At 32.9% G+C, this 26,399-nt stretch overlaps 6 protein-coding genes across 23 annotated transcripts in view; 3 read left to right on the plus strand and 3 right to left on the minus strand.

Moving 5' to 3' along the window:
• Window positions 1–6: 6 nt before the first annotated feature.
• Window positions 7–1,877, plus strand: LOC126875744 (omega-amidase NIT2-A-like). Of its 2 annotated transcripts, XR_007693632.1 has the most exons (4): window positions 7–144; window positions 539–707; window positions 982–1,292; window positions 1,444–1,877. XR_007693632.1 is itself a non-coding variant. In XM_050638632.1 (3 exons), exons 1-3 carry the CDS (start codon window positions 61–63, stop codon window positions 1,113–1,115), a joined length of 387 nt encoding a protein of 128 aa, XP_050494589.1. In that variant the 5' UTR covers window positions 7–60; the 3' UTR covers window positions 1,116–1,877. The 2 variants fall into 2 exon arrangements, 1 of the variants encoding a protein (XP_050494589.1); XM_050638632.1 differs by having other exon boundaries at window positions 982–1,877.
• A 4,976-nt stretch (window positions 1,878–6,853) lies between these two features.
• The window catches only part of LOC126875736 (venom serine protease Bi-VSP-like), a 46,508-nt gene continuing 26,962 nt past the window's right edge, over window positions 6,854–26,399 (minus strand). Inside the window, exons 4-8 of one of the 8 annotated variants that reach the window (XR_007693616.1) lie at window positions 21,567–22,110; window positions 7,762–7,857; window positions 7,407–7,685; window positions 7,063–7,331; window positions 6,854–6,979 (exon numbers count right to left, since the gene is read on the minus strand). The gene's annotated coding sequence lies outside the window, so the exon portion shown is untranslated. Of the gene's footprint in view, window positions 6,980–7,062; window positions 7,332–7,406; window positions 7,686–7,761; window positions 7,858–20,559; window positions 20,829–20,903; window positions 21,183–21,258; window positions 21,355–21,566; window positions 22,111–26,399 lie in introns of all 8 variants that reach the window. The other 7 variants (XR_007693617.1, XR_007693619.1, XR_007693623.1 and 4 more) reach the window with 7 other exon arrangements.
• On the minus strand, window positions 8,657–25,597 carry LOC126875737 (venom serine protease Bi-VSP-like). Of its 7 annotated transcripts, none has more exons than XR_007693628.1 (5): window positions 25,481–25,597; window positions 24,571–24,861; window positions 23,392–24,063; window positions 22,722–23,096; window positions 8,657–8,814 (listed from the first exon to the last, which is right to left on the minus strand). XR_007693628.1 is itself a non-coding variant. In XM_050638624.1 (4 exons), the coding sequence occupies exons 1-3, from the start codon at window positions 25,581–25,583 to the stop codon at window positions 23,888–23,890; spliced, it is 570 nt and encodes a 189-aa protein (XP_050494581.1). In that variant the 5' UTR covers window positions 25,584–25,597; the 3' UTR covers window positions 9,800–10,202; window positions 23,866–23,887. The 7 variants fall into 7 exon arrangements, 2 of the variants coding, with proteins under 2 accessions (XP_050494581.1, XP_050494580.1); XR_007693625.1 differs by lacking the exon at window positions 22,722–23,096 and adding an exon at window positions 9,225–9,599 and having other exon boundaries at window positions 8,676–8,814; XR_007693624.1 differs by lacking the exon at window positions 8,657–8,814 and adding an exon at window positions 22,173–22,311.
• LOC126875743 (omega-amidase NIT2-A-like) lies at window positions 8,767–15,376 on the plus strand. Of its 2 annotated transcripts, XR_007693631.1 has the most exons (5): window positions 8,767–8,816; window positions 13,460–13,644; window positions 14,039–14,207; window positions 14,482–14,791; window positions 14,943–15,376. XR_007693631.1 is itself a non-coding variant. In XM_050638631.1 (4 exons), exons 2-4 carry the CDS (start codon window positions 13,561–13,563, stop codon window positions 14,613–14,615), a joined length of 387 nt encoding a protein of 128 aa, XP_050494588.1. In that variant the 5' UTR covers window positions 8,767–8,816; window positions 13,460–13,560; the 3' UTR covers window positions 14,616–15,376. The 2 variants fall into 2 exon arrangements, 1 of the variants encoding a protein (XP_050494588.1); XM_050638631.1 differs by having other exon boundaries at window positions 14,482–15,376.
• LOC126875739 (venom serine protease Bi-VSP-like) lies at window positions 9,800–25,735 on the minus strand. 2 transcript variants are annotated; one of them, XM_050638626.1, is made up of 4 exons: window positions 25,592–25,735; window positions 11,984–12,093; window positions 11,074–11,364; window positions 9,800–10,566 (listed from the first exon to the last, which is right to left on the minus strand). In XM_050638626.1, exons 2-4 carry the CDS (start codon window positions 12,084–12,086, stop codon window positions 10,391–10,393), a joined length of 570 nt encoding a protein of 189 aa, XP_050494583.1. In that variant the 5' UTR covers window positions 12,087–12,093; window positions 25,592–25,735; the 3' UTR covers window positions 9,800–10,390. The 2 variants fall into 2 exon arrangements, with proteins under 2 accessions (XP_050494583.1, XP_050494582.1); XM_050638625.1 differs by lacking the exon at window positions 25,592–25,735 and having other exon boundaries at window positions 11,984–12,935.
• LOC126875741 (omega-amidase NIT2-A-like) overlaps window positions 22,264–26,399 on the plus strand; it is a 199,007-nt gene continuing 194,871 nt past the window's right edge. For both annotated transcript variants that reach the window (XM_050638628.1, XM_050638627.1), the window contains exon 1: window positions 22,264–22,313. The gene's annotated coding sequence lies outside the window, so the exon portion shown is untranslated. The remainder of the gene's footprint in view (window positions 22,314–26,399) is intronic.

The following is a 26,399-nucleotide window of genomic DNA, read 5'->3' on the forward strand; positions in this document are numbered from 1 at the left end:
ACGAGCGTTGCTTCATCGAACGCAGCTAAAGAAAACAACATCTATGTAGTTGGTGGTACGATGCCTGAAATAGAGGGCGATAAATTGTACAATACCTGTACTATTTGGGGTCCCGATGGAACTTTGATAGCAAAACACCGAAAGGTAAGTAATATATTCCTTTATGGCTTTGAATTTGAAAATATTGGGGCGAAGAAAGTGACTCTATCTAGGAATAATTTAGGAATATACATATGTACATACGTATACTATAACCAATTCTATAATTTACGGTTTATAGATAACGTTATGATACGGGAAACGCCCATTTTTGTTGTAATGTGTAATATAAATTTTTCACATACTTAAAATATTATTATACTTATTTTTTCTCCTTTTTAAACATTATTAAATGATAAGATTTTTTAATAAAAGAAAGTGATAAAAACGCTGTCAGTTATTAAATAAAAAATAATTAAAGTTTAGGAGTTGGTAACTTTGATATTAAATTACAAAAGTTGCAGCAATAGAATTAGCGACCACATTTTTATGTTATTAGGTACATCTATTCGACATCGACATTCCTAATAAGATTACTTTTCGAGAGAGTGATTCACTCAGTCCTGGTAACTCCCTAACGACGTTCGATGTGAAGGGCTGCAAAATAGGTATTGGCATTTGCTGTGATATTAGATTCGAGGAAATGGCACGCATTTATCGGAACAAAGGTACAGTAACTTAATCGATCAATACTTAACTAGCAAAAAATTAAATATCTTTCTTAAATATATTCTATATAAAATTAATATAATCTGTAACTCTGTATAAAAAGAAGCTTAATTTAAAAAACCAGTATATTTGCTGAAAATGAAACAACTAAAAGAATTAAAAGCACAATAAGAGGACTGTCCTCGCATATTCAGAAATGATGGAATGTGAACCGTGCAACTACGAAGTTAATTGGTATTCGGTGGCTTCATATTTCCTGCTTCTCTGGGTTAGGTTGCCAAATGCTGATATATCCAGCGGCATTCAATATGACCACTGGACCACTGCACTGGTCATTACTTCAGCGTTCCAGAGCGAATGATAATCAATTATACGTTGCCTGCATATCACCGGCTCGTGTTCCTTAAGCAAGTTACGTCGCATGGGGACATACACAGTTGACCAATCCCTGGGGAAAGATTCTTTACGATTTGGAAACTCAAGAGAATATGGCAGTCACCGATATCAAAAAAAAAAAGAAAAAAAAAAAAAGAAAAAAAAATTTCAACAAATAAATAAATAAAAAAAAAAAGTCACCGATATCGGTAATTTACAGCTTAAAATTAAAAGCGAGAGATCCATGATGTAATTAATTTTTAGTCTCGTTAATTTATCGATTTAGCCATCTTCCTCTGTATTTGTTGAATTTATTAGTAAGCATTACTTATTACTTCGTATGTTTCTTTTTTCTATCAGATCTAAAAGTTGTTGAGGAAGTAAGGGCTCAGATACCTACATTTTCTCAGAGACGTACAGATTTGTACGACACTGTCTGTAAGAAGGAGTAACTCTACACTAAAACAGAAAATGTTTTTTTATAATATTTCTACTACGATATCCTTTTTTGTGAATTATTACTAATTTCTTATCATCCATTTCTTGTAAATATATTATATCACGATATTACAGATATATACATAGATATACACGTTAATTAAATCCTCTATATGGTATTTTTATATCAGTGTCATAAACATTGTAAACCGAAAATCTTCTATTACACGCGTACATATACAGTCAATATTATTGTTACATATAGTGATACATACGTTGATCCACACATTAATTAAATCCTCTATATGCTATTTCTACTTTGCTATCTTGAATAGATAAATAACATGTCGCTTCCAGATGTCAAATATTATTTGCCAAATGCACATATAATGATATAATTACATATAATGATAATAATAATATAATAATTATATATAATATTGATAATAATGATATAATTACATATAATGATAATAATAATATAATAATTATATATAATATTGATAATAATGATATAATTACATATAATGATATATACGTTGATCGACACATTAATTATGTCCTCCATATGGTATTTTTATATCGGTGTCATGAACATTTTTCCCCGAACGACCTTCTATCACGCGCGTACGTATATCGAGAATATTATTGTATTATCGTATTATCGAGAATATGTGTTGATATACACATTAATTAAATCCTCTATATAGTATTTTTACTTTGCTATCTTGAATAGATAAATAATCTCGAATATAGACATACAGGTACACTTACGTTGATATACACCTTTGTACAAGGTGTCAAAAAATTTTTTATCACGGCGTTTTTTTAAGACGATTTTATAGCTTCGAAATTGATCTTGACACGATTTTCAATGTCAAATTATTTTTCTATTGCATCATGTGATACTCATTAGGAGGAACAAAACTTCTGTTTTCTTAGAAAAAATGTTTGAAATTTCATTAATTCCTAGATTGATTTTATTTATACTTTAAGGTCAGATATGACATCAAATAATGTCAATACTAATATCTAGTTATTTGTCAATTTACAGCATCTGAAAAACAAGATATCTTCGAGACAGCGTGGGTTTTCTTTCCAACTTTCTTAACTTTCAACAATAAAATTTTCGTCAAACGATACAATCTATCCAACAAAGTTCTTGTACACAGCCAATCTCGTAAGAACATAGATCTTCTTCAAGTATTATTCTTCACAATGCTTCGTGTGGAATTTCTACTTGACGAGTTATTATTAAACGATTAAAAGCTTATTATTATACGATAATGTAATATCGTAGAATAGCTTTGATTGGAGATCGGCTGAAATTAGAAAACACCGTGTACGCCGTCTTTTTGTGGTTTGTTTACATCCAAGAGCGCCTAGTAACAGTGACGCGAGAAAAGATAAGCAGCGTCAAAACAGAAGTACGGTTTCATATTTCAAGGAGTGGCAATCAAGAGGCCAGAGTATGTGAGCCGAAAAGTGTGTGTGTGTGTGCGCGCGCGCGCGCGTGTGTGCGTGCGTGCGTGCAGGACCGAGCAGGAATGCATTGGCGAGGTTCAGAGTTGATCGAGACGTCGAAGCATAGAGTCGTTAGAATTGAGTTGCGAGTGTTGTCGAGTGTTAGAGTTGCTAGTGAGAGAGAGAGAGAGAGAGAGAGAGAGAGAGTTACCAAATAGTTGTCAAGTTATTTGTTGTAAATACGAGCGTTGCATTTAGTTTTCCTGTTAATCAAACATCGTTTCTCTGTCTAACTAATATCTGTATTTTCAATCCATTATTAATAAATTATAATTAATCGGACAAAATTACACCTTTAATATATTCCGATATTACATTACCGTTATGTAATATTTATCATGCTTATTTTGTACGTAAAACGAATCGTTGGAATATTCCCGAAGCTAACGAAGCATTTCCCAAAAGTTAAACCGAAGAAATTAACGCGAATAGTTAAGTGAAATTTTTCCATTAACTTGCTGACCAACCGGCAAATAAAAAATCATAAAAATTGTTTCAATGTGTTGAGGTCACGCATAACTTCTTTTTTCATTGACGATTACCAAACAGGTAAAATTTCGAAATTGTACGAAGGCCACGTGACCAGATCGTATTGGAATTTGAAGTGCATGGAAAAAGACAACTCGAAGTACAAACCTTGAGCTGTACTACTCGAAGTACAAACGTGAACTAATGGATGCAGAAAAGCAATTAACGCCAAACATCCGAACAGCATCTTGGAGCCCGTCATTGTTCTGAAATAAAAGAAGTGACGAATTAAAAAGACGCAGGACTAATAATAATAAAGGAAACTTAGTTCGTATTATAAATTGAATTTACATCAGAAAAGAAGCACGATCAAGCGAAACAGATCGTAGAAATGACAAATATCATCGATATACGTTTCAGTGTAATTTCACTTTTGAAAATTATTTAGTTTAATACGATCGTATTCATCGCTCTGAAACTTTCATTGTGCTGCAATTTGTGCTGCGTCTTTTTAATTTCTCTATCTTTCTGTGTTTTCGGAAAAATTACTTGAAAGATTAAGAATTGCTTGCCTTATTTTATTTTCGATTAGTTAGGATTTGATTATTCCAGGTAAGGTTTATTATTTATAACAGGTTTTATCACTTGTTTATTATTTAGGAGTTTGTTATTTTAGGATTAGTACCTTTTAGGATTTCTTATCCTTCGAGTTTCTGTTTCAGATATCTAGGTCTATTTCAAGATGTTTTATTACATTAGGATTATTTATTCGATTAAGATAATTTAAGAGTTTCACAATGTACAAAGAAATAATCGCGTGAAATTTAGATTTATGCTTTAAACGTATTAAACACGCGGTAATTTCAATGTCTATAGCCTCGAACGTGTTCTGATTAGTTGTGTCATTGTCTGTGACATTGAAATCACAAAAATCCATTGCAAGTGTGCTGTCATGCAATGTGGATGTAATTGGGTTTTTTGGGTATTTCCTGTATCATCTGATTTGTACAGTACTATTTTAACGCAAGGACAGGAAAGTTATTATATATTTCCCGTCCATTATTTGAATCGTTGTGAAGTGTAACGAATTATATTCGATTCGAGGAGATGTTAATGAATTACCCATTTCATATGTAATTACATGGAAATAAAAATCATTGCAAAAATAATTGATCTAATGACAACGGAATTTCCAATATTTTTTTGTTTCGTCACGTCTTTTTCATAATATATCTTTTATAGGTACGTGATTTATTAATCGTTCGAATGGAAATAATTATTCGTATAATATTCAAATGATTCTAGCCATAAAATAAATTAAAACGATACCTGTAATGCAATCTGCGTATGACGTCAACCTCGATCTATGCTTATACAAGAAATTTTATCAATCAATGACTAGATATACAATAATCAAATATTATAAAATTTCCTGAAAACCTTTAGGTGTTAATATTAAGGTGTTAATATCTTTAATATTTGCAAGTTATTGTTTAGCGCTAATTAGTTAGAATGTAACAAGTGGTGTACCAGAATTGAGATAATTAAGCCACACGAACAATCTTATTTAGATCTTTTTAATTTTTTAATTCTCTTTTGCTCTAATACTTCGTAAAATTAATCTTCATTAGCTACTACACTTCATAGAATAACAAGAGATAATTTTTCTTATATAACGTTTCATTCATAAAATCTATCATTAAAGTATATCTTCATAAAAATATCATTCCATACTAACGGTATATTTGGTGTCATACGAGATAACAGTTACCAGTGATGACATATGTAACTTTATAAAGATATCTCGTTTTATTATATATTAAAAGAATGTACTCATTGCTGCTATATTTCAGATGAAAAAAAGGTGGCAATGATTTTACAGTAAAATCGTTCGTTTACAACTGATTCATTTACATTTCATGATAATACTGTGCATTCTGAATATGCTATGATTTGGTTTAAAATAATAAATAGTCCATTCTTGCATACTATTGCTCCAGCTTTACTTGTATTATCGATATTGGTATAAATAGAAAGACAATTAATGTCGTTCGAGTCTATTTTCGGATCATTTATATTACGTTTAATCCATATAGTTATTATATGAGACATAGTATCGTAAAATTTGGAAGAATAAAACGTTCGTACAGGAAGTACATTTTATAAGAACTCCAACAAATCTGCGTGTGCACCTAAAATACAAACTGATAGTGATTGTTCATAAGTTTATATACATTATCTAATGTCAATCGAAGGTATCAATTCTTTTTCTCCATAAGAGTACTTCTTCATTTATATGTGTTCAAAAATACATGTGTTCAACCGTGAAGCATATGTCACCTACAACGAAAAAGAGTTTTCCTATACTTAATATTTCCTTTATATACCTATGAAAGTCTATTCTTCGCGTAGTATGAAATTATGAATAAATCTGGAATATTGTTCAATCTGAAAAGAAAAATAACTTATTGACATCATTCATTGATACGAGATTCAGAATGTTTGTTTTGTCTTGCAGAAAAAGAAGGCAGCCCTCCCTTTCTTTTAATGTGAAATAGAAAGCGAAAATTTGAAAACAGATTTTTTGGAAATTTACTTGCAAATATCGTTTTCAATATCGTGATTTTCTTCCCAATGGTACTGTACTTTCAAATTTTCCAGTATCCCTCTAAAAACAAAAAGTCGAACCTCGTTATTGTTAACGTAGGCATTACAAGGAAGAGAAGTATTAGAAAGCAGCTCCTTTTTATTATGGATTTCTTTATAATCATGTAAATAAGAAATTCCGGAAATTTTTTCCTCAAGAATTTAATTCTTGTGTTTTGATTGATAATTATTACACTGCATACTAACTTTTCGCATACTGTTCGCGTCTAACAATTTCCTAATAATAACTACTTCAAAATTACATATGTTCTTGCACGAATTCAAAAGTACGTATGATACAATTACAATTGATTCTAAAATAATAATTATTTAAAGATATTAAGATACTAATTAAACGTTTCACTATATTTCAAAATCTGGAACAACAAATTTTTATTTATAAAAAATGAAACTGTCTTTATATATTCTTTGTCATGATGCTATTTCTTATTACCGTGTCGACATTTTTTAAAATTCATTTTGTTATCTCTACGCAATAGGAAAATTCATATACTGCTTAATATTTTTTGCATATTATCCATCCACCGCATGATATCTTCTGAAAAATCAAAATATTAATGTTATATTATTACAATGCTTCTTAAATATCAATTTTTGACAAATTTGAAATCCAATATATTTTGCACAATTATTATTTATCAAAAAATTCCAAGTTAGTAATTTTCTTTTCAAATGGCAAATAACATATACTTTGACTTACCTGTAAGTTTTTGTTCCTAATCATCATTTCCTCTTATAGAACACATCATTATTGTTCTCATAATTACTACCAGTGTCATAGATATTGTAGTGGCTACAACTGAATTAATAGAAAATGATAAATAACTGTGTATAACACTAACACATAATTGTGTATAACAATGACAGATAACTTTTACTTACATATCAGTCGATAAGGGATTACTGTGATATCCTGTTGATGTTTCTTAAGGCACTTGATTAGGTGCGATACGGTATCATTCCTTATGGTATACTGTAGATAAGTATTTTAGAAAATAACAAGAATAAATCTAAATTATTCAGAGGTTCCAGTTTCGGCTTAGACATAAATACAGGACCATTTGCAAAGAAGAAAGGGTGCGTTTCTACAGCCTCGTTATAGTAACCATGAATACCAATCTCTGAATTACTGGTTACTAAACATAAATATCCTATAAAATTTAATATATTTCTTTAATTTTTAATACATACATGAGTTAGTAGTTCTAAATTATGAATCATCCTACCTGTGATATTACACTTTTCCTTATAATATCATCACTCGAGTGAACAACATTAAGATCATGTAAACCATGTCATCCTATCTTACTGTGAAGATACTTAGTTATGTTATCTAACATTATAAAAATATCATCAAATTCAAGTCCTTTTATTCACATCACATGGCCACGACGATCTGGTTCTTCGTTATATAATGTTCTAAAATTTGTCGTATATATAGGATGTACAAACCGTGATATCAAGGTATCAGTTCTTCCTTCCCAAGGGACAGTTTCATTAAAATTCTGATAGAATTAAAAATTAATTATTAATATTCTAACAATCATATATGTTAAATACATTATAGTCAACGATATATACCTGAGCGAATGTAGGGGTGATTCCTTGATAATTATAAATGTCATCAGCCCACATCATTGTGCCACTTCTTTGTACTCCAGCCTCTAGATTAACAGCCTAAACAAACATACGAAATTTTATAGAAGCTGTACAAAATATAGTATATATGCGCAATATTGAAGCGTTCAAGGGGATATAAAGGTAATGTACATCACATACACGTGTACTCTCATGCAACAAAATACAATTAGATTTAATAGTATAAGCTCTTTTATTCATCATAAGAGATTGGAAATTTAAGTGTCTTACGAGGGTGAGTAAAAAGTTACCCGCTCTGTCGGTGTAGAATTTATTTTAAGCAATTGTCAAAAAAGACATACATCATTTTTTGACATAATCACTCGATTTCTGTATACACTTTGTCCATTTGCCGAAGGACCTTTATATTTTCTCATTAAAAAATGTTTTGGGCTGAGCTGCGAACCACGAATGCATCGTCGTCTTCACCTTTTTATCAGCTTTTTCGGCATCCATCTCGCACAAACTTTTTAAAATCCAAATCTGTCGTGCACTATTGCATAAGCAGAGCCGTGGCTGATTTGCAAATGATTTGCCACATTATCCAGTGTCACTCGTCTATTCCATAGAGCATAAGTTCATGAGCACGTTCAATGTTGTCATCGTGGATGTGGACGGGCGTCCAGCTGTTTTTTCATAACACTTGTGCGATCTTCTTTGAACTTTTGTGCCCATTCAAACACACTTCGTGACAAAACACTTTCTCCATAATGTGCATTAAATCTTTGATAAATATAGGCATCAAACATAACCTCCGACCACAAGAAACGAATCACAGCATCCTGCACTGTTTTCCTGCAAATCACCATTGCAAAGCGCCATTACTCGCGCAACGGTCACAAACGAATTGACGTAACACAAAGAAACCTGCGCAGCAGCACTGAACAGATATTGACGTCATACGAAGAGTGCAGATGGATCAATACGGTCGACAGAAGTTTTATATATCTGGAGTGCGGATAAATTTTTACTGAGAGTCGTATAGGAATCTATAATCTGTAAGTACACCTTTGGCTGAATGGAAATTTCTCTTACATATAGTCAAAAATGCAGAAACTGTGTATTGAATTGGAAAGTGATAAAAAATAAGTGAAGTTTCGAGGTTGCATGTGATTGCATGAGTACACAGGACGTTTTTAGCGAATAAAAAATAATTTTGAAAGACACGAGACTTATCTTGTATTTTATGCACTCTCTGTGTCCGAATTTCCAGAAGCTCTCTATCTTATGAAGTGTTTTAGATTAGCCGGAAAATTTTGTACGTACATACAAGAAGTATACGATCTAAGTGGAATATTCCATTATTCTCTTGATACAACAGAAACGAAATTTACAGAACTTCTCAGAAAGTTGGTTTATTATTACCAAATTAATAGAATTAATATACGTTTATCATCTTTACATACCTAAGTCGTGGAGGTTTATCGTGCGTAAAAAATTAGTGTCGTTTCAAAGTTACATTTCGTACATTTTAAGCCTATAATTTGTAACGTACAAAACAATGTAAATTTGAGCTGTTTCTTATCTCCACAATAAGAAAATCCAACTTTACGTTTTTTACACAATGATATTTATGGAACAGTAATATCATATTATTGCATCGCTTGGAGAATGAAGTCAAGGTACGATGTGACCCTAGTGTAAACGCTGGGATACCCAGCTGTGCCACACTTATAAGCATAAGACACAATACCTATTAAATACGAGGTTAATTCATGTTGTATCAGCAGTGGTCCGCCACGGTCAGCCTGAAAGGATCGTTAAATTTTTAATCAAAGATACTGAAATATATCGATCGAATTGCATTGAAATTATACTTATATACAGTAATAATCTTCTATTGATTTGTGTATTGAAATACTCCAATTTATAACGTACATGTTATATGTATTTTGAGCAAAACTAAGATTAGAAGGAAATTAGATTAAATACCATAACGAGGTGTGAGAAGTGGGCAAAACTATTAAATTGTGTTTATCTATTATTTTTAATGTTTAAGACGTCGATTTGATGTTAATTCGAATTGACGTGTCTTCAGATACCGTATAGTTTGTAGTAACTCTGTAACTTAATTACCGTACAAGAATCCTCTCCACCCTGAGCATGTTCGGCGCATATTATACCATCAGTGATATCAGGTGCATTAGGAAATTTGGAATAAGCTATTTTGCATTCGGCGTTCTTAATCACTGGCATTTGTACTTCCATTAATGCATTAGGTCGTGGTCGTCCTACGAAGAAAATGAGAAAGATATTTAAGACTGGAACTGTTTAATTTTATTATAAAATTGATATCACTTGCTATATCTTAACGCTCCCCATCCAGCAACAAGGGGGTTATAGCCGACGAAGTTGCTCTTTCGTACAAATGGGATATACGTACCCTGAAAAATAAAAAAATAAATGAAAATGCAGGAAACGAATGACCAAAAGTATGAGAAAGAATTGTACACGCTTTATGACACAATATATGTGTACAGTAAGAAATTTCAGGATATGATACTTCAGTAATACTCAATAGCATATATATATATATATTTGAGGACTTACTCGAAAATGGCACCTCCTCCACCTATCTAAGAATGGCAATATTATGATTGTGTATGTTTTCTATTCCATCCATATGTGCACAATGTGCTGCGGTCAAAACATGCCTAGCCGATATCAGGGAACCTCCGCACTTCCATAGTGGTTTGTCTGGGTTTCGGGGATTACGAAAACCTAATGCAGCGATCCATGGCCAAGCGCCTAAAATGCAATAGTCATAGTTGTGAATATACATAATTTTTTCTCACATAACGAGTAACAACGATTATTACCTATTCGATATTCGATCATACAGCAGACGATAAGTACATACGTACAAATACTCTGAAATAGAGATTTGATAAAGACAGAAATTAAATTTTTATTCCAGTGGAATACAAATTATTAAATAATTCTATATAATTTCTATTTGAACTATACTGAACTATAAAGTTCAAACGTGTAATTTCTGCCCTAACAGTTTTTGATCTCTATCCATATTATTACTCCTATATCAATTTTTTATTTCAAGCAAAAAGATACTCTTCCTAACATGAAGTAAAAGAAAGAAATAATTCAAGTTAATAAGTAAAGTTACTACCGATAAAATCATAGCATTATTATTTAGTCTAATTGAAATGTACATTGATGTGCTGTTTAATGCCTTTAAAGTTCATGCTTTGCAGTAAATGGCTTATTATTAATCGGAAAGAAAGACATAAAACGTACCAAGTTCAGCTGGTTTACCATCGACCACCCTGGTATGAGAGACGTTGCTAAAACCACAGTATGGTGGTCGCAAAGCCTTATACTTATACACAGTTTTTATTAAAATTTCTCTCTTCTCTTTGTTTGGATCGTTCGGACAGCAAACGATCGTAACATTGACCTGGTATCTGCACACTGATCGTCTATAAAAATCGGTGGCTGTACGGTACTGTATCTGCCATATTTCTTGCAGAGGTTTACATTTTCTGTAGTCAAGGCACCTGCCTTCTTGATTGTCCGGTGTGGTACATTCTGGATCAAACAATTTTAAAACATTTATACAGTTCAAAGATGCGTAAGAAAGCGACACCGATTACTCAACTTTCGAAGTAAAAAGCCGATCAAGTCCACCGGATTGCCCTACAGACACGTATTAATCCGTAAGAGTTAGTCATCATGTTGATAATAATTATCTAAAGAAACTTTTCACGTGAAAATATAAAATTTTAATTGATTAGATATTGTGTTAGCCATACTTAAGAAAGAAAATGAAAATGAATGAAATGAAAGAAAAGGACTACCTTCAACCTCATGTTTTAAATAAACACTTTGTCAGTTTTGCGGTAAATAAATTCTTAGGAATTCAGGACAGTTTTTAGTGAATCATTTTGTTTCGACCGTTCGCGGAGAGACGCGATCGCGAGATAGCACGTCAACGAGAGTTGTAAGTTCCCGTTACGATTAAATAATCGACGCCACGAACTGATCGATCCCCTTATTTCGATTATGATAATAAGGGTAGTTCAATGAAATTCCACAGAATTAACACAAATAAATTAATGTTTATTTCAACAACTTATTAACTAGAAAGATATAAATGGAACAAAAAAAATGTAACTGCGTTTTGGTTGATAAGTAATGCGCGACATACCACATGTGTTGACGGTTCGACTTCTCGAAAAGTTCTGAACGCCTTTCGATTTTTTTCGTTTTTTCTGGAAGGCGACCCCCACTACGTTCGGATCACGCCACATTCTTTTACTGCGAGGTAAAATACGGGCCACGAGTCGACGTTTCTGGAAGTCGCCCTGCTTAATGAACCATGCGCTTGCCACTACAATGTTTGTTTGCCGGGCAGACGCGACGATCCGTCTGCGACATTATAGTGCCGCGATCGATAGTTAAGAATATGACCTATGGTAAGCCGCATGGCGTAACATTCTCCCCCCCGTTGAGAGGGTACCGATCAAACTAGGGAGGTGTGGTTGAAGTTCCCATCTTATTTCGTCTCGGTGGCTAGTTGTTCGGGTTTCTCGAGATCGGGTTGAATTGGCAGTGGGACAAGCCTTTTGACGCCCCGATCCAAAATGCTCTTTGCCGTCTGAACTGTAGCTGTCCGGATGACACCATCGGCGCCTGAATGAACCTTGATAACTCGGCCCAGAGGCCAATGCATGGAGGGAACGTTGTCCTCTCTGAGGATGACGATTGTGCCCTTTTGGATGCTGTGTCCACCCTTGCTCCATTTATTGCGGTTGGTTAGCTCGTTCAAATACTCCTTATGCCAGCGGTTCCAAAAATGTTGTTTAAGCTGTTGGATATGCTGCCATTTGGAGAGTCGGTTCGATGGAATGTCTCTGAAATCTCGATCACGTAAGCACATTAATGAATCGCCAATGAGGAAATGTCCGGGAGTGAGGGCTAGGAGATCATTTGGATCGGTGGAGATAGGAGTTAGCGGGCGGGAATTGAGGACTGCTTCTATTTCTATGATAAGAGTATTACGGTGTTAAGCTCATATGTTTCTGTTTCTCCACTCGCGCTGCGCCATAATATCCTTTGATATTTCCGATCCTCTGGTCGTACGAGGAATTGCCGATACATTTTCTCGATCTCGCCAGTGAGTACGTACTGATGAGCGCGGAATCTAATTAATATACAAAATAAATTGTGAATTGATTCGAGAATATAGGATTTCCCCATTTTCATGATTATCGTGATTTTTGTATAAATATATTTTTTAAGATACTAATAATTAGGTACTTATAAATTAGTATTATCAATTATTTTGCATTTATAATTCCGCCTCTAGTATAAGTGTTAATTGAAAACTAACTTTATGTTTCAAAAAGTACTAGCAAAGTCGTTGAGTAACAAGCCACTGATGCTAACACAAATAGCATTGTCGTAATTAAATATTTCTAAATATTCATTTTTCATTTTGAACCTGTAGAAACAATTTATTATATATACTATTAGCTAAGTAATTGCATATTTAATTAAGTCGAAATATAAAACTTAGTTATTTTAATAATTTAAAAAATAAAAAACTGACAAACATTTCAATTTAATTTATGGTTGGAACAAAAGACAGTTATTTTTCATTAATTGAAATATTGCAATGCAGAGTACTTTCGAAAATACGCCGAGAGTATTCCTGATGGTGAAACGAGCGTTGCTTCATCGAACGCAGCTAAAGAAAACAACATCTATGTAGTTGGTGGTACGATGCCTGAAATAGAGGGCGATAAATTGTACAATACCTGTACTATTTGGGGTCCCGATGGAACTTTGATAGCAAAACACCGAAAGGTAAGTAATATATTCCTTTATGGCTTTGAATTTGAAAATATTGGGGCGAAGAAAGTGACTCTATCTAGGAATAATTTAGGAATATACATATGTACATACGTATACTATAACCAATTCTATAATTTACGGTTTATAGATAACGTTATGATACGGGAAACGCCCATTTTTGTTGTAATGTGTAATATAAATTTTTCACATACTTAAAATATTATTATACTTATTTTTTCTCCTTTTTAAACATTATTAAATGATAAGATTTTTTAATAAAAGAAAGTGATAAAAACGCTGTCAGTTATTAAATAAAAAATAATTAAAGTTTAGGAGTTGGTAACTTTGATATTAAATTACAAAAGTTGCAGCAATAGAATTAGCGACCACATTTTTATGTTATTAGGTACATCTATTCGACATCGACATTCCTAATAAGATTACTTTTCGAGAGAGTGATTCACTCAGTCCTGGTAACTCCCTAACGACGTTCGATGTGAAGGGCTGCAAAATAGGTATTGGCATTTGCTGTGATATTAGATTCGAGGAAATGGCACGCATTTATCGGAACAAAGGTACAGTAACTTAATCGATCAATACTTAACTAGCAAAAAATTAAATATCTTTCTTAAATATATTCTATATAAAATTAATATAATCTGTAACTCTGTATAAAAAGAAGCTTAATTTAAAAAACCAGTATATTTGCTGAAAATGAAACAACTAAAAGAATTAAAAGCACAATAAGAGGACTGTCCTCGCATATTCAGAAATGATGGAATGTGAACCGTGCAACTACGAAGTTAATTGGTATTCGGTGGCTTCATATTTCCTGCTTCTCTGGGTTAGGTTGCCAAATGCTGATATATCCAGCGGCATTCAATATGACCACTGGACCACTGCACTGGTCATTACTTCAGCGTTCCAGAGCGAATGATAATCAATTATACGTTGCCTGCATATCACCGGCTCGTGTTCCTTAAGCAAGTTACGTCGCATGGGGACATACACAGTTGACCAATCCCTGGGGAAAGATTCTTTACGATTTGGAAACTCAAGAGAATATGGCAGTCACCGATATCAAAAAAAAAAAGAAAAAAAAAAAAAGAAAAAAAAATTTCAACAAATAAATAAATAAAAAAAAAAGTCACCGATATCGGTAATTTACAGCTTAAAATTAAAAGCGAGAGATCCATGATGTAATTAATTTTTAGTCTCGTTAATTTATCGATTTAGCCATCTTCCTCTGTATTTGTTGAATTTATTAGTAAGCATTACTTATTACTTCGTATGTTTCTTTTTTCTATCAGATCTAAAAGTTGTTGAGGAAGTAAGGGCTCAGATACCTACATTTTCTCAGAGACGTACAGATTTGTACGACACTGTCTGTAAGAAGGAGTAACTCTACACTAAAACAGAAAATGTTTTTTTATAATATTTCTACTACGATATCCTTTTTTGTGAATTATTACTAATTTCTTATCATCCATTTCTTGTAAATATATTATATCACGATATTACAGATATATACATAGATATACACGTTAATTAAATCCTCTATATGGTATTTTTATATCAGTGTCATAAACATTGTAAACCGAAAATCTTCTATTACACGCGTACATATACAGTCAATATTATTGTTACATATAGTGATACATACGTTGATCCACACATTAATTAAATCCTCTATATGCTATTTCTACTTTGCTATCTTGAATAGATAAATAACATGTCGCTTCCAGATGTCAAATATTATTTGCCAAATGCACATATAATGATATAATTACATATAATGATAATAATAATATAATAATTATATATAATATTGATAATAATGATATAATTACATATAATGATAATAATAATATAATAATTATATATAATATTGATAATAATGATATAATTACATATAATGATATATACGTTGATCGACACATTAATTATGTCCTCCATATGGTATTTTTATATCGGTGTCATGAACATTTTTCCCCGAACGACCTTCTATCACGCGCGTACGTATATCGAGAATATTATTGTATTATCGTATTATCGAGAATATGTGTTGATATACACATTAATTAAATCCTCTATATAGTATTTTTACTTTGCTATCTTGAATAGATAAATAATCTCGAATATAGACATACAGGTACACTTACGTTGATATACACCTTTGTACAAGGTGTCAAAAAATTTTTTATCACGGCGTTTTTTTAAGACGATTTTATAGCTTCGAAATTGATCTTGACACGATTTTCAATGTCAAATTATTTTTCTATTGCATCATGTGATACTCATTAGGAGGAACAAAACTTCTGTTTTCTTAGAAAAAATGTTTGAAATTTCATTAATTCCTAGATTGATTTTATTTATACTTTAAGGTCAGATATGACATCAAATAATGTCAATACTAATATCTAGTTATTTGTCAATTTACAGCATCTGAAAAACAAGATATCTTCGAGACAGCGTGGGTTTTCTTTCCAACTTTCTTAACTTTCAACAATAAAATTTTCGTCAAACGATACAATCTATCCAACAAAGTTCTTGTACACAGCCAATCTCGTAAGAACATAGATCTTCTTCAAGTATTATTCTTCACAATGCTTCGTGTGGAATTTCTACTTGACGAGTTATTATTAAACGATTAAAAGCTTATTATTATACGATAATGTAATATCGTAGAATAGCTTTGATTGGAGATCGGCTGAAATTAGAAAACACCGTGTACGCCGTCTTTTTGTGGTTTGTTTACATCCAAGAGCGCCTAGTAACAGTGACGCGAGAAAAGATAAGCAGCGTCAAAACAGAAGTACGGTTTCATATTTCAAGGAGTGGCAATCAAGAGGCCAGAGTATGTGAGCCGAAAAGTGTGTGTGTGTGTGCGCGCGCGCGCGCGTGTGTGCGTGCGTGCGTGCAGGACCGAGCAGGAATGCATTGGCGAGGTTCAGAGTTGATCGAGACGTCGAAGCATAGAGTCGTTAGAATTGAGTTGCGAGTGTTGTCGAGTGTTAGAGTTGCTAGTGAGAGAGAGAGAGAGAGAGAGAGAGAGAGTTACCAAATAGTTGTCAAGTTATTTGTTGTAAATACGAGCGTTGCATTTAGTTTTCCTGTTAATCAAACATCGTTTCTCTGTCTAACTAATATCTGTATTTTCAATCCATTATTAATAAATTATAATTAATCGGACAAAATTACACCTTTAATATATTCCGATATTACATTACCGTTATGTAATATTTATCATGCTTATTTTGTACGTAAAACGAATCGTTGGAATATTCCCGAAGCTAACGAAGCATTTCCCAAAAGTTAAACCGAAGAAATTAACGCGAATAGTTAAGTGAAATTTTTCCATTAACTTGCTGACCAACCGGCAAATAAAAAATCATAAAAATTGTTTCAATGTGTTGAGGTCACGCATAACTTCTTTTTTCATTGACGATTACCAAACAGGTAAAATTTCGAAATTGTACGAAGGCCACGTGACCAGATCGTATTGGAATTTGAAGTGCATGGAAAAAGACAACTCGAAGTACAAACCTTGAGCTGTACTACTCGAAGTACAAACGTGAACTAATGGATGCAGAAAAGCAATTAACGCCAAACATCCGAACAGCATCTTGGAGCCCGTCATTGTTCTGAAATAAAAGAAGTGACGAATTAAAAAGACGCAGGACTAATAATAATAAAGGAAACTTAGTTCGTATTATAAATTGAATTTACATCAGAAAAGAAGCACGATCAAGCGAAACAGATCGTAGAAATGACAAATATCATCGATATACGTTTCAGTGTAATTTCACTTTTGAAAATTATTTAGTTTAATACGATCGTATTCATCGCTCTGAAACTTTCATTGTGCTGCAATTTGTGCTGCGTCTTTTTAATTTCTCTATCTTTCTGTGTTTTCGGAAAAATTACTTGAAAGATTAAGAATTGCTTGCCTTATTTTATTTTCGATTAGTTAGGATTTGATTATTCCAGGTAAGGTTTATTATTTATAACAGGTTTTATCACTTGTTTATTATTTAGGAGTTTGTTATTTTAGGATTAGTACCTTTTAGGATTTCTTATCCTTCGAGTTTCTGTTTCAGATATCTAGGTCTATTTCAAGATGTTTTATTACATTAGGATTATTTATTCGATTAAGATAATTTAAGAGTTTCACAATGTACAAAGAAATAATCGCGTGAAATTTAGATTTATGCTTTAAACGTATTAAACACGCGGTAATTTCAATGTCTATAGCCTCGAACGTGTTCTGATTAGTTGTGTCATTGTCTGTGACATTGAAATCACAAAAATCCATTGCAAGTGTGCTGTCATGCAATGTGGATGTAATTGGGTTTTTTGGGTATTTCCTGTATCATCTGATTTGTACAGTACTATTTTAACGCAAGGACAGGAAAGTTATTATATATTTCCCGTCCATTATTTGAATCGTTGTGAAGTGTAACGAATTATATTCGATTCGAGGAGATGTTAATGAATTACCCATTTCATATGTAATTACATGGAAATAAAAATCATTGCAAAAATAATTGATCTAATGACAACGGAATTTCCAATATTTTTTTGTTTCGTCACGTCTTTTTCATAATATATCTTTTATAGGTACGTGATTTATTAATCGTTCGAATGGAAATAATTATTCGTATAATATTCAAATGATTCTAGCCATAAAATAAATTAAAACGATACCTGTAATGCAATCTGCGTATGACGTCAACCTCGATCTATGCTTATACAAGAAATTTTATCAATCAATGACTAGATATACAATAATCAAATATTATAAAATTTCCTGAAAACCTTTAGGTGTTAATATTAAGGTGTTAATATCTTTAATATTTGCAAGTTATTGTTTAGCGCTAATTAGTTAGAATGTAACAAGTGGTGTACCAGAATTGAGATAATTAAGCCACACGAACAATCTTATTTAGATCTTTTTAATTTTTTAATTCTCTTTTGCTCTAATACTTCGTAAAATTAATCTTCATTAGCTACTACACTTCATAGAATAACAAGAGATAATTTTTCTTATATAACGTTTCATTCATAAAATCTATCATTAAAGTATATCTTCATAAAAATATCATTCCATACTAACGGTATATTTGGTGTCATACGAGATAACAGTTACCAGTGATGACATATGTAACTTTATAAAGATATCTCGTTTTATTATATATTAAAAGAATGTACTCATTGCTGCTATATTTCAGATGAAAAAAAGGTGGCAATGATTTTACAGTAAAATCGTTCGTTTACAACTGATTCATTTACATTTCATGATAATACTGTGCATTCTGAATATGCTATGATTTGGTTTAAAATAATAAATAGTCCATTCTTGCATACTATTGCTCCAGCTTTACTTGTATTATCGATATTGGTATAAATAGAAAGACAATTAATGTCGTTCGAGTCTATTTTCGGATCATTTATATTACGTTTAATCCATATAGTTATTATATGAGACATAGTATCGTAAAATTTGGAAGAATAAAACGTTCGTACAGGAAGTACATTTTATAAGAACTCCAACAAATCTGCGTGTGCACCTAAAATACAAACTGATAGTGATTGTTCATAAGTTTATATACATTATCTAATGTCAATCGAAGGTATCAATTCTTTTTCTCCATAAGAGTACTTCTTCATTTATATGTGTTCAAAAATACATGTGTTCAACCGTGAAGCATATGTCACCTACAACGAAAAAGAGTTTTCCTATACTTAATATTTCCTTTATATACCTATGAAAGTCTATTCTTCGCGTAGTATGAAATTATGAATAAATCTGGAATATTGTTCAATCTGAAAAGAAAAATAACTTATTGACATCATTCATTGATACGAGATTCAGAATGTTTGTTTTGTCTTGCAGAAAAAGAAGGCAGCCCTCCCTTTCTTTTAATGTGAAATAGAAAGCGAAAATTTGAAAACAGATTTTTTGGAAATTTACTTGCAAATATCGTTTTCAATATCGTGATTTTCTTCCCAATGGTACTGTACTTTCAAATTTTCCAGTATCCCTCTAAAAACAAAAAGTCGAACCTCGTTATTGTTAACGTAGGCATTACAAGGAAGAGAAGTATTAGAAAGCAGCTCCTTTTTATTATGGATTTCTTTATAATCATGTAAATAAGAAATTCCGGAAATTTTTTCCTCAAGAATTTAATTCTTGTGTTTTGATTGATAATTATTACACTGCATACTAACTTTTCGCATACTGTTCGCGTCTAACAATTTCCTAATAATAACTACTTCAAAATTACATATGTTCTTGCACGAATTCAAAAGTACGTATGATACAATTACAATTGATTCTAAAATAATAATTATTTAAAGATATTAAGATACTAATTAAACGTTTCACTATATTTCAAAATCTGGAACAACAAATTTTTATTTATAAAAAATGAAACTGTCTTTATATATTCTTTGTCATGATGCTATTTCTTATTACCGTGTCGACATTTTTTAAAATTCATTTTGTTATCTCTACGCAATAGGAAAATTCATATACTGCTTAATATTTTTTGCATATTATCCATCCACCGCATGATATCTTCTGAAAAATCAAAATATTAATGTTATATTATTACAATGCTTCTTAAATATCAATTTTTGACAAATTTGAAATCCAATATATTTTGCACAATTATTATTTATCAAAAAATTCCAAGTTAGTAACTTTCTTTTCAAATGGCAAATAACATATACTTTGACTTACCTGTAAGTTTTTGTTCCTAATCATCATTTCCTCTTATAGAACACATCATTATTGTTCTCATAATTACTACCAGTGTCATAGATATTGTAGTGGCTACAACTGAATTAATAGAAAATGATAAATAACTGTGTATAACACTAACACATAATTGTGTATAACAATGACAGATAACTTTTACTTACATATCAGTCGATAAGGGATTACTGTGATATCCTGTTGATGTTTCTTAAGGCACTTGATTAGGTGCGATACGGTATCATTCCTTATGGTATACTGTAGATAAGTATTTTAGAAAATAACAAGAATAAATCTAAATTATTCAGAGGTTCCAGTTTCGGCTTAGACATAAATACAGGACCATTTGCAAAGAAGAAAGGGTGCGTTTCTACAGCCTCGTTATAGTAACCATGAATACCAATCTCTGAATTACTGGTTACTAAACATAAATATCCTATAAAATTTAATATATTTCTTTAATTTTTAATACATACATGAGTTAGTAGTTCTAAATTATGAATCATCCTACCTGTGATATTACACTTTTCCTTATAATATCATCACTCGAGTGAACAACATTAAGATCATGTAAACCATGTCATCCTATCTTACTGTGAAGATACTTAGTTATGTTATCTAACATTATAAAAATATCATCAAATTCAAGTCCTTTTATTCACATCACATGGCCACGACGATCTGGTTCTTCGTTATATAATGTTCTAAAATTTGTCGTATATATAGGATGTACAAACCGTGATATCAAGGTATCAGTTCTTCCTTCCCAAGGGACAGTTTCATTAAAATTCTGATAGAATTAAAAATTAATTATTAATATTCTAACAATCATATATGTTAAATACATTATAGTCAACGATATATACCTGAGCGAATGTAGGGGTGATTCCTTGATAATTATAAATGTCATCAGCCCACATCATTGTGCCACTTCTTTGTACTCCAGCCTCTAGATTAACAGCCTAAACAAACATACGAAATTTTATAGAAGCTGTACAAAATATAGTATATATGCGCAATATTGAAGCGTTCAAGGGGATATAAAGGTAATGTACATCACATACACGTGTACTCTCATGCAACAAAATACAATTAGATTTAATAGTATAAGCTCTTTTATTCATCATAAGAGATTGGAAATTTAAGTGTCTTACGAGGGTGAGTAAAAAGTTACCCGCTCTGTCGGTGTAGAATTTATTTTAAGCAATTGTCAAAAAAGACATACATCATTTTTTGACATAATCACTCGATTTCTGTATACATTTTGTCCATTTGCCGAAGGACCTTTATATTTTCTCATTAAAAAATGTTTTGGGCTGAGCTGCGAACCACGAATGCATCGTCGTCTTCACCTTTTTATCAGCTTTTTCGGCATCCATCTCGCACAAACTTTTTAAAATCCAAATCTGTCGTGCACTATTGCATAAGCAGAGCCGTGGCTGATTTGCAAATGATTTGCCACATTATCCAGTGTCACTCGTCTATTCCATAGAGCATAAGTTCATGAGCACGTTCAATGTTGTCATCGTGGATGTGGACGGGCGTCCAGCTGTTTTTTCATAACACTTGTGCGATCTTCTTTGAACTTTTGTGCCCATTCAAACACACTTCGTGACAAAACACTTTCTCCATAATGTGCATTAAATCTTTGATAAATATAGGCATCAAACATAACCTCCGACCACAAGAAACGAATCACAGCATCCTGCACTGTTTTCCTGCAAATCACCATTGCAAAGCGCCATTACTCGCGCAACGGTCACAAACGAATTGACGTAACACAAAGAAACCTGCGCAGCAGCACTGAACAGATATTGACGTCATACGAAGAGTGCAGATGGATCAATACGGTCGACAGAAGTTTTATATATCTGGAGTGCGGATAAATTTTTACTGAGAGTCGTATAGGAATCTATAATCTGTAAGTACACCTTTGGCTGAATGGAAATTTCTCTTACATATAGTCAAAAATGCAGAAACTGTGTATTGAATTGGAAAGTGATAAAAAATAAGTGAAGTTTCGAGGTTGCATGTGATTGCATGAGTACACAGGACGTTTTTAGCGAATAAAAAATAATTTTGAAAGACACGAGACTTATCTTGTATTTTATGCACTCTCTGTGTCCGAATTTCCAGAAGCTCTCTATCTTATGAAGTGTTTTAGATTAGCCGGAAAATTTTGTACGTACATACAAGAAGTATACGATCTAAGTGGAATATTCCATTATTCTCTTGATACAACAGAAACGAAATTTACAGAACTTCTCAGAAAGTTGGTTTATTATTACCAAATTAATAGAATTAATATACGTTTATCATCTTTACATACCTAAGTCGTGGAGGTTTATCGTGCGTAAAAAATTAGTGTCGTTTCAAAGTTACATTTCGTACATTTTAAGCCTATAATTTGTAACGTACAAAACAATGTAAATTTGAGCTGTTTCTTATCTCCACAATAAGAAAATCCAACTTTACGTTTTTTACACAATGATATTTATGGAACAGTAATATCATATTATTGCATCGCTTGGAGAATGAAGTCAAGGTACGATGTGACCCTAGTGTAAACGCTGGGATACCCAGCTGTGCCACACTTATAAGCATAAGACACAATACCTATTAAATACGAGGTTAATTCATGTTGTATCAGCAGTGGTCCGCCACGGTCAGCCTGAAAGGATCGTTAAATTTTTAATCAAAGATACTGAAATATATCGATCGAATTGCATTGAAATTATACTTATATACAGTAATAATCTTCTATTGATTTGTGTATTGAAATACTCCAATTTATAACGTACATGTTATATGTATTTTGAGCAAAACTAAGATTAGAAGGAAATTAGATTAAATACCATAACGAGGTGTGAGAAGTGGGCAAAACTATTAAATTGTGTTTATCTATTATTTTTAATGTTTAAGACGTCGATTTGATGTTAATTCGAATTGACGTGTCTTCAGATACCGTATAGTTTGTAGTAACTCTGTAACTTAATTACCGTACAAGAATCCTCTCCACCCTGAGCATGTTCGGCGCATATTATACCATCAGTGATATCAGGTGCATTAGGAAATTTGGAATAAGCTATTTTGCATTCGGCGTTCTTAATCACTGGCATTTGTACTTCCATTAATGCATTAGGTCGTGGTCGTCCTACGAAGAAAATGAGAAAGATATTTAAGACTGGAACTGTTTAATTTTATTATAAAATTGATATCACTTGCTATATCTTAACGCTCCCCATCCAGCAACAAGGGGGTTATAGCCGACGAAGTTGCTCTTTCGTACAAATGGGATATACGTACCCTGAAAAATAAAAAAATAAATGAAAATGCAGGAAACGAATGACCAAAAGTATGAGAAAGAATTGTACACGCTTTATGACACAATATATGTGTACAGTAAGAAATTTCAGGATATGATACTTCAGTAATACTCAATAGCATATATATATATATATTTGAGGACTTACTCGAAAATGGCACCTCCTCCACCTATCTAAGAATGGCAATATTATGATTGTGTATGTTTTCTATTCCATCCATATGTGCACAATGTGCTGCGGTCAAAACATGCCTAGCCGATATCAGGGAACCTCCGCACTTCCATAGTGGTTTGTCTGGGTTTCGGGGATTACGAAAACCTAATGCAGCGATCCATGGCCAAGCGCCTAAAATGCAATAGTCATAGTTGTGAATATACATAATTTTTTCTCACATAACGAGTAACAACGATTATTACCTATTCGATATTCGATCATACAGCAGACGATAAGTACATACGTACAAATACTCTGAAATAGAGATTTGATAAAGACAGAAATTAAATTTTTATTCCAGTGGAATACAAATTATTAAATAATTCTATATAATTTCTATTTGAACTATACTGAACTATAAAGTTCAAACGTGTAATTTCTGCCCTAACAGTTTTTGATCTCTATCCATATTATTACTCCTATATCAATTTTTTATTTCAAGCAAAAAGATACTCTTCCTAACATGAAGTAAAAGAAAGAAATAATTCAAGTTAATAAGTAAAGTTACTACCGATAAAATCATAGCATTATTATTTAGTCTAATTGAAATGTACATTGATGTGCTGTTTAATGCCTTTAAAGTTCATGCTTTGCAGTAAATGGCTTATTATTAATCGGAAAGAAAGACATAAAACGTACCAAGTTCAGCTGGTTTACCATCGACCACCCTGGTATGAGAGACGTTGCTAAAACCACAGTATGGTGGTCGCAAAGCCTTATACTTATACACAGTTTTTATTAAAATTTCTCTCTTCTCTTTGTTTGGATCGTTCGGACAGCAAACGATCGTAACATTGACCTGGTATCTGCACACTGATCGTCTATAAAAATCGGTGGCTGTACGGTACTGTATCTGCCATATTTCTTGCAGAGGTTTACATTTTCTGTAGTCAAGGCACCTGCCTTCTTGATTGTCCGGTGTGGTACATTCTGGATCAAACAATTTTAAAACATTTATACAGTTCAAAGATGCGTAAGAAAGCGACACCGATTACTCAACTTTCGAAGTAAAAAGCCGATCAAGTCCACCGGATTGCCCTACAGACACGTATTAATCCGTAAGAGTTAGTCATCATGTTGATAATAATTATCTAAAGAAACTTTTCACGTGAAAATATAAAATTTTAATTGATTAGATATTGTGTTAGCCATACTTAAGAAAGAAAATGAAAATGAATGAAATGAAAGAAAAGGACTACCTTCAACCTCATGTTTTAAATAAACACTTTGTCAGTTTTGCGGTAAATAAATTCTTAGGAATTCAGGACAGTTTTTAGTGAATCATTTTGTTTCGACCGTTCGCGGAGAGACGCGATCGCGAGATAGCACGTCAACGAGAGTTGTAAGTTCCCGTTACGATTAAATAATCGACGCCACGAACTGATCGATCCCCTTATTTCGATTATGATAATAAGGGTAGTTCAATGAAATTCCACAGAATTAACACAAATAAATTAATGTTTATTTCAACAACTTATTAACTAGAAAGATATAAATGGAACAAAAAAAATGTAACTGCGTTTTGGTTGATAAGTAATGCGCGACATACCACATGTGTTGACGGTTCGACTTCTCGAAAAGTTCTGAACGCCTTTCGATTTTTTTCGTTTTTTCTGGAAGGCGACCCCCACTACGTTCGGATCACGCCACATTCTTTTACTGCGAGGTAAAATACGGGCCACGAGTCGACGTTTCTGGAAGTCGCCCTGCTTAATGAACCATGCGCTTGCCACTACAATGTTTGTTTGCCGGGCAGACGCGACGATCCGTCTGCGACATTATAGTGCCGCGATCGATAGTTAAGAATATGACCTATGGTAAGCCGCATGGCGTAACATTCTCCCCCCCGTTGAGAGGGTACCGATCAAACTAGGGAGGTGTGGTTGAAGTTCCCATCTTATTTCGTCTCGGTGGCTAGTTGTTCGGGTTTCTCGAGATCGGGTTGAATTGGCAGTGGGACAAGCCTTTTGACGCCCCGATCCAAAATGCTCTTTGCCGTCTGAACTGTAGCTGTCCGGATGACACCATCGGCGCCTGAATGAACCTTGATAACTCGGCCCAGAGGCCAATGCATGGAGGGAACGTTGTCCTCTCTGAGGATGACGATTGTGCCCTTTTGGATGCTGTGTCCACCCTTGCTCCATTTATTGCGGTTGGTTAGCTCGTTCAAATACTCCTTATGCCAGCGGTTCCAAAAATGTTGTTTAAGCTGTTGGATATGCTGCCATTTGGAGAGTCGGTTCGATGGAATGTCTCTGAAATCTCGATCACGTAAGCACATTAATGAATCGCCAATGAGGAAATGTCCGGGAGTGAGGGCTAGGAGATCATTTGGATCGGTGGAGATAGGAGTTAGCGGGCGGGAATTGAGGACTGCTTCTATTTCTATGATAAGAGTATTACGGTGTTAAGCTCATATGTTTCTGTTTCTCCACTCGCGCTGCGCCATAATATCCTTTGATATTTCC

This window comes from Bombus huntii, unplaced genomic scaffold (assembly GCF_024542735.1).
Source record: "Bombus huntii isolate Logan2020A unplaced genomic scaffold, iyBomHunt1.1 ctg00000057.1, whole genome shotgun sequence".
NCBI lineage: Eukaryota > Metazoa > Arthropoda > Insecta > Hymenoptera > Apidae > Bombus > Bombus huntii.

Bases quoted from the DNA above. Each gene is read 5' to 3' on its own strand.
- LOC126875744 (XM_050638632.1), top strand. From the start codon at position 61: ATGCCTGAAATAGAGGGCGATAAATTGTACAATACCTGTACTATTTGG. The intron at 145-538 runs GTAAGTAATATA...TTATGTTATTAG, and splicing joins TGATAGCAAAACACCGAAAG to GTACATCTATTCGACATCGA. The intron at 708-981 runs GTACAGTAACTT...TCTCTGGGTTAG, and splicing joins ACGCATTTATCGGAACAAAG to GTTGCCAAATGCTGATATAT.
- LOC126875739 (XM_050638626.1), bottom strand. From the start codon at position 12,086: ATGTGGCGTGATCCGAACGTAGTGGGGGTCGCCTTCCAGAAAAAACGA. The intron at 11,365-11,983 runs GTATGTCGCGCA...TGTTTGATCCAG, and splicing joins TCGAACCGTCAACACATGTG to AATGTACCACACCGGACAAT. The intron at 10,567-11,073 runs GTACGTTTTATG...ATTGCATTTTAG, and splicing joins TGGTAAACCAGCTGAACTTG to GCGCTTGGCCATGGATCGCT.
- LOC126875743 (XM_050638631.1), top strand. From the start codon at position 13,561: ATGCCTGAAATAGAGGGCGATAAATTGTACAATACCTGTACTATTTGG. The intron at 13,645-14,038 runs GTAAGTAATATA...TTATGTTATTAG, and splicing joins TGATAGCAAAACACCGAAAG to GTACATCTATTCGACATCGA. The intron at 14,208-14,481 runs GTACAGTAACTT...TCTCTGGGTTAG, and splicing joins ACGCATTTATCGGAACAAAG to GTTGCCAAATGCTGATATAT.
- LOC126875737 (XM_050638624.1), bottom strand. From the start codon at position 25,583: ATGTGGCGTGATCCGAACGTAGTGGGGGTCGCCTTCCAGAAAAAACGA. The intron at 24,862-25,480 runs GTATGTCGCGCA...TGTTTGATCCAG, and splicing joins TCGAACCGTCAACACATGTG to AATGTACCACACCGGACAAT. The intron at 24,064-24,570 runs GTACGTTTTATG...ATTGCATTTTAG, and splicing joins TGGTAAACCAGCTGAACTTG to GCGCTTGGCCATGGATCGCT.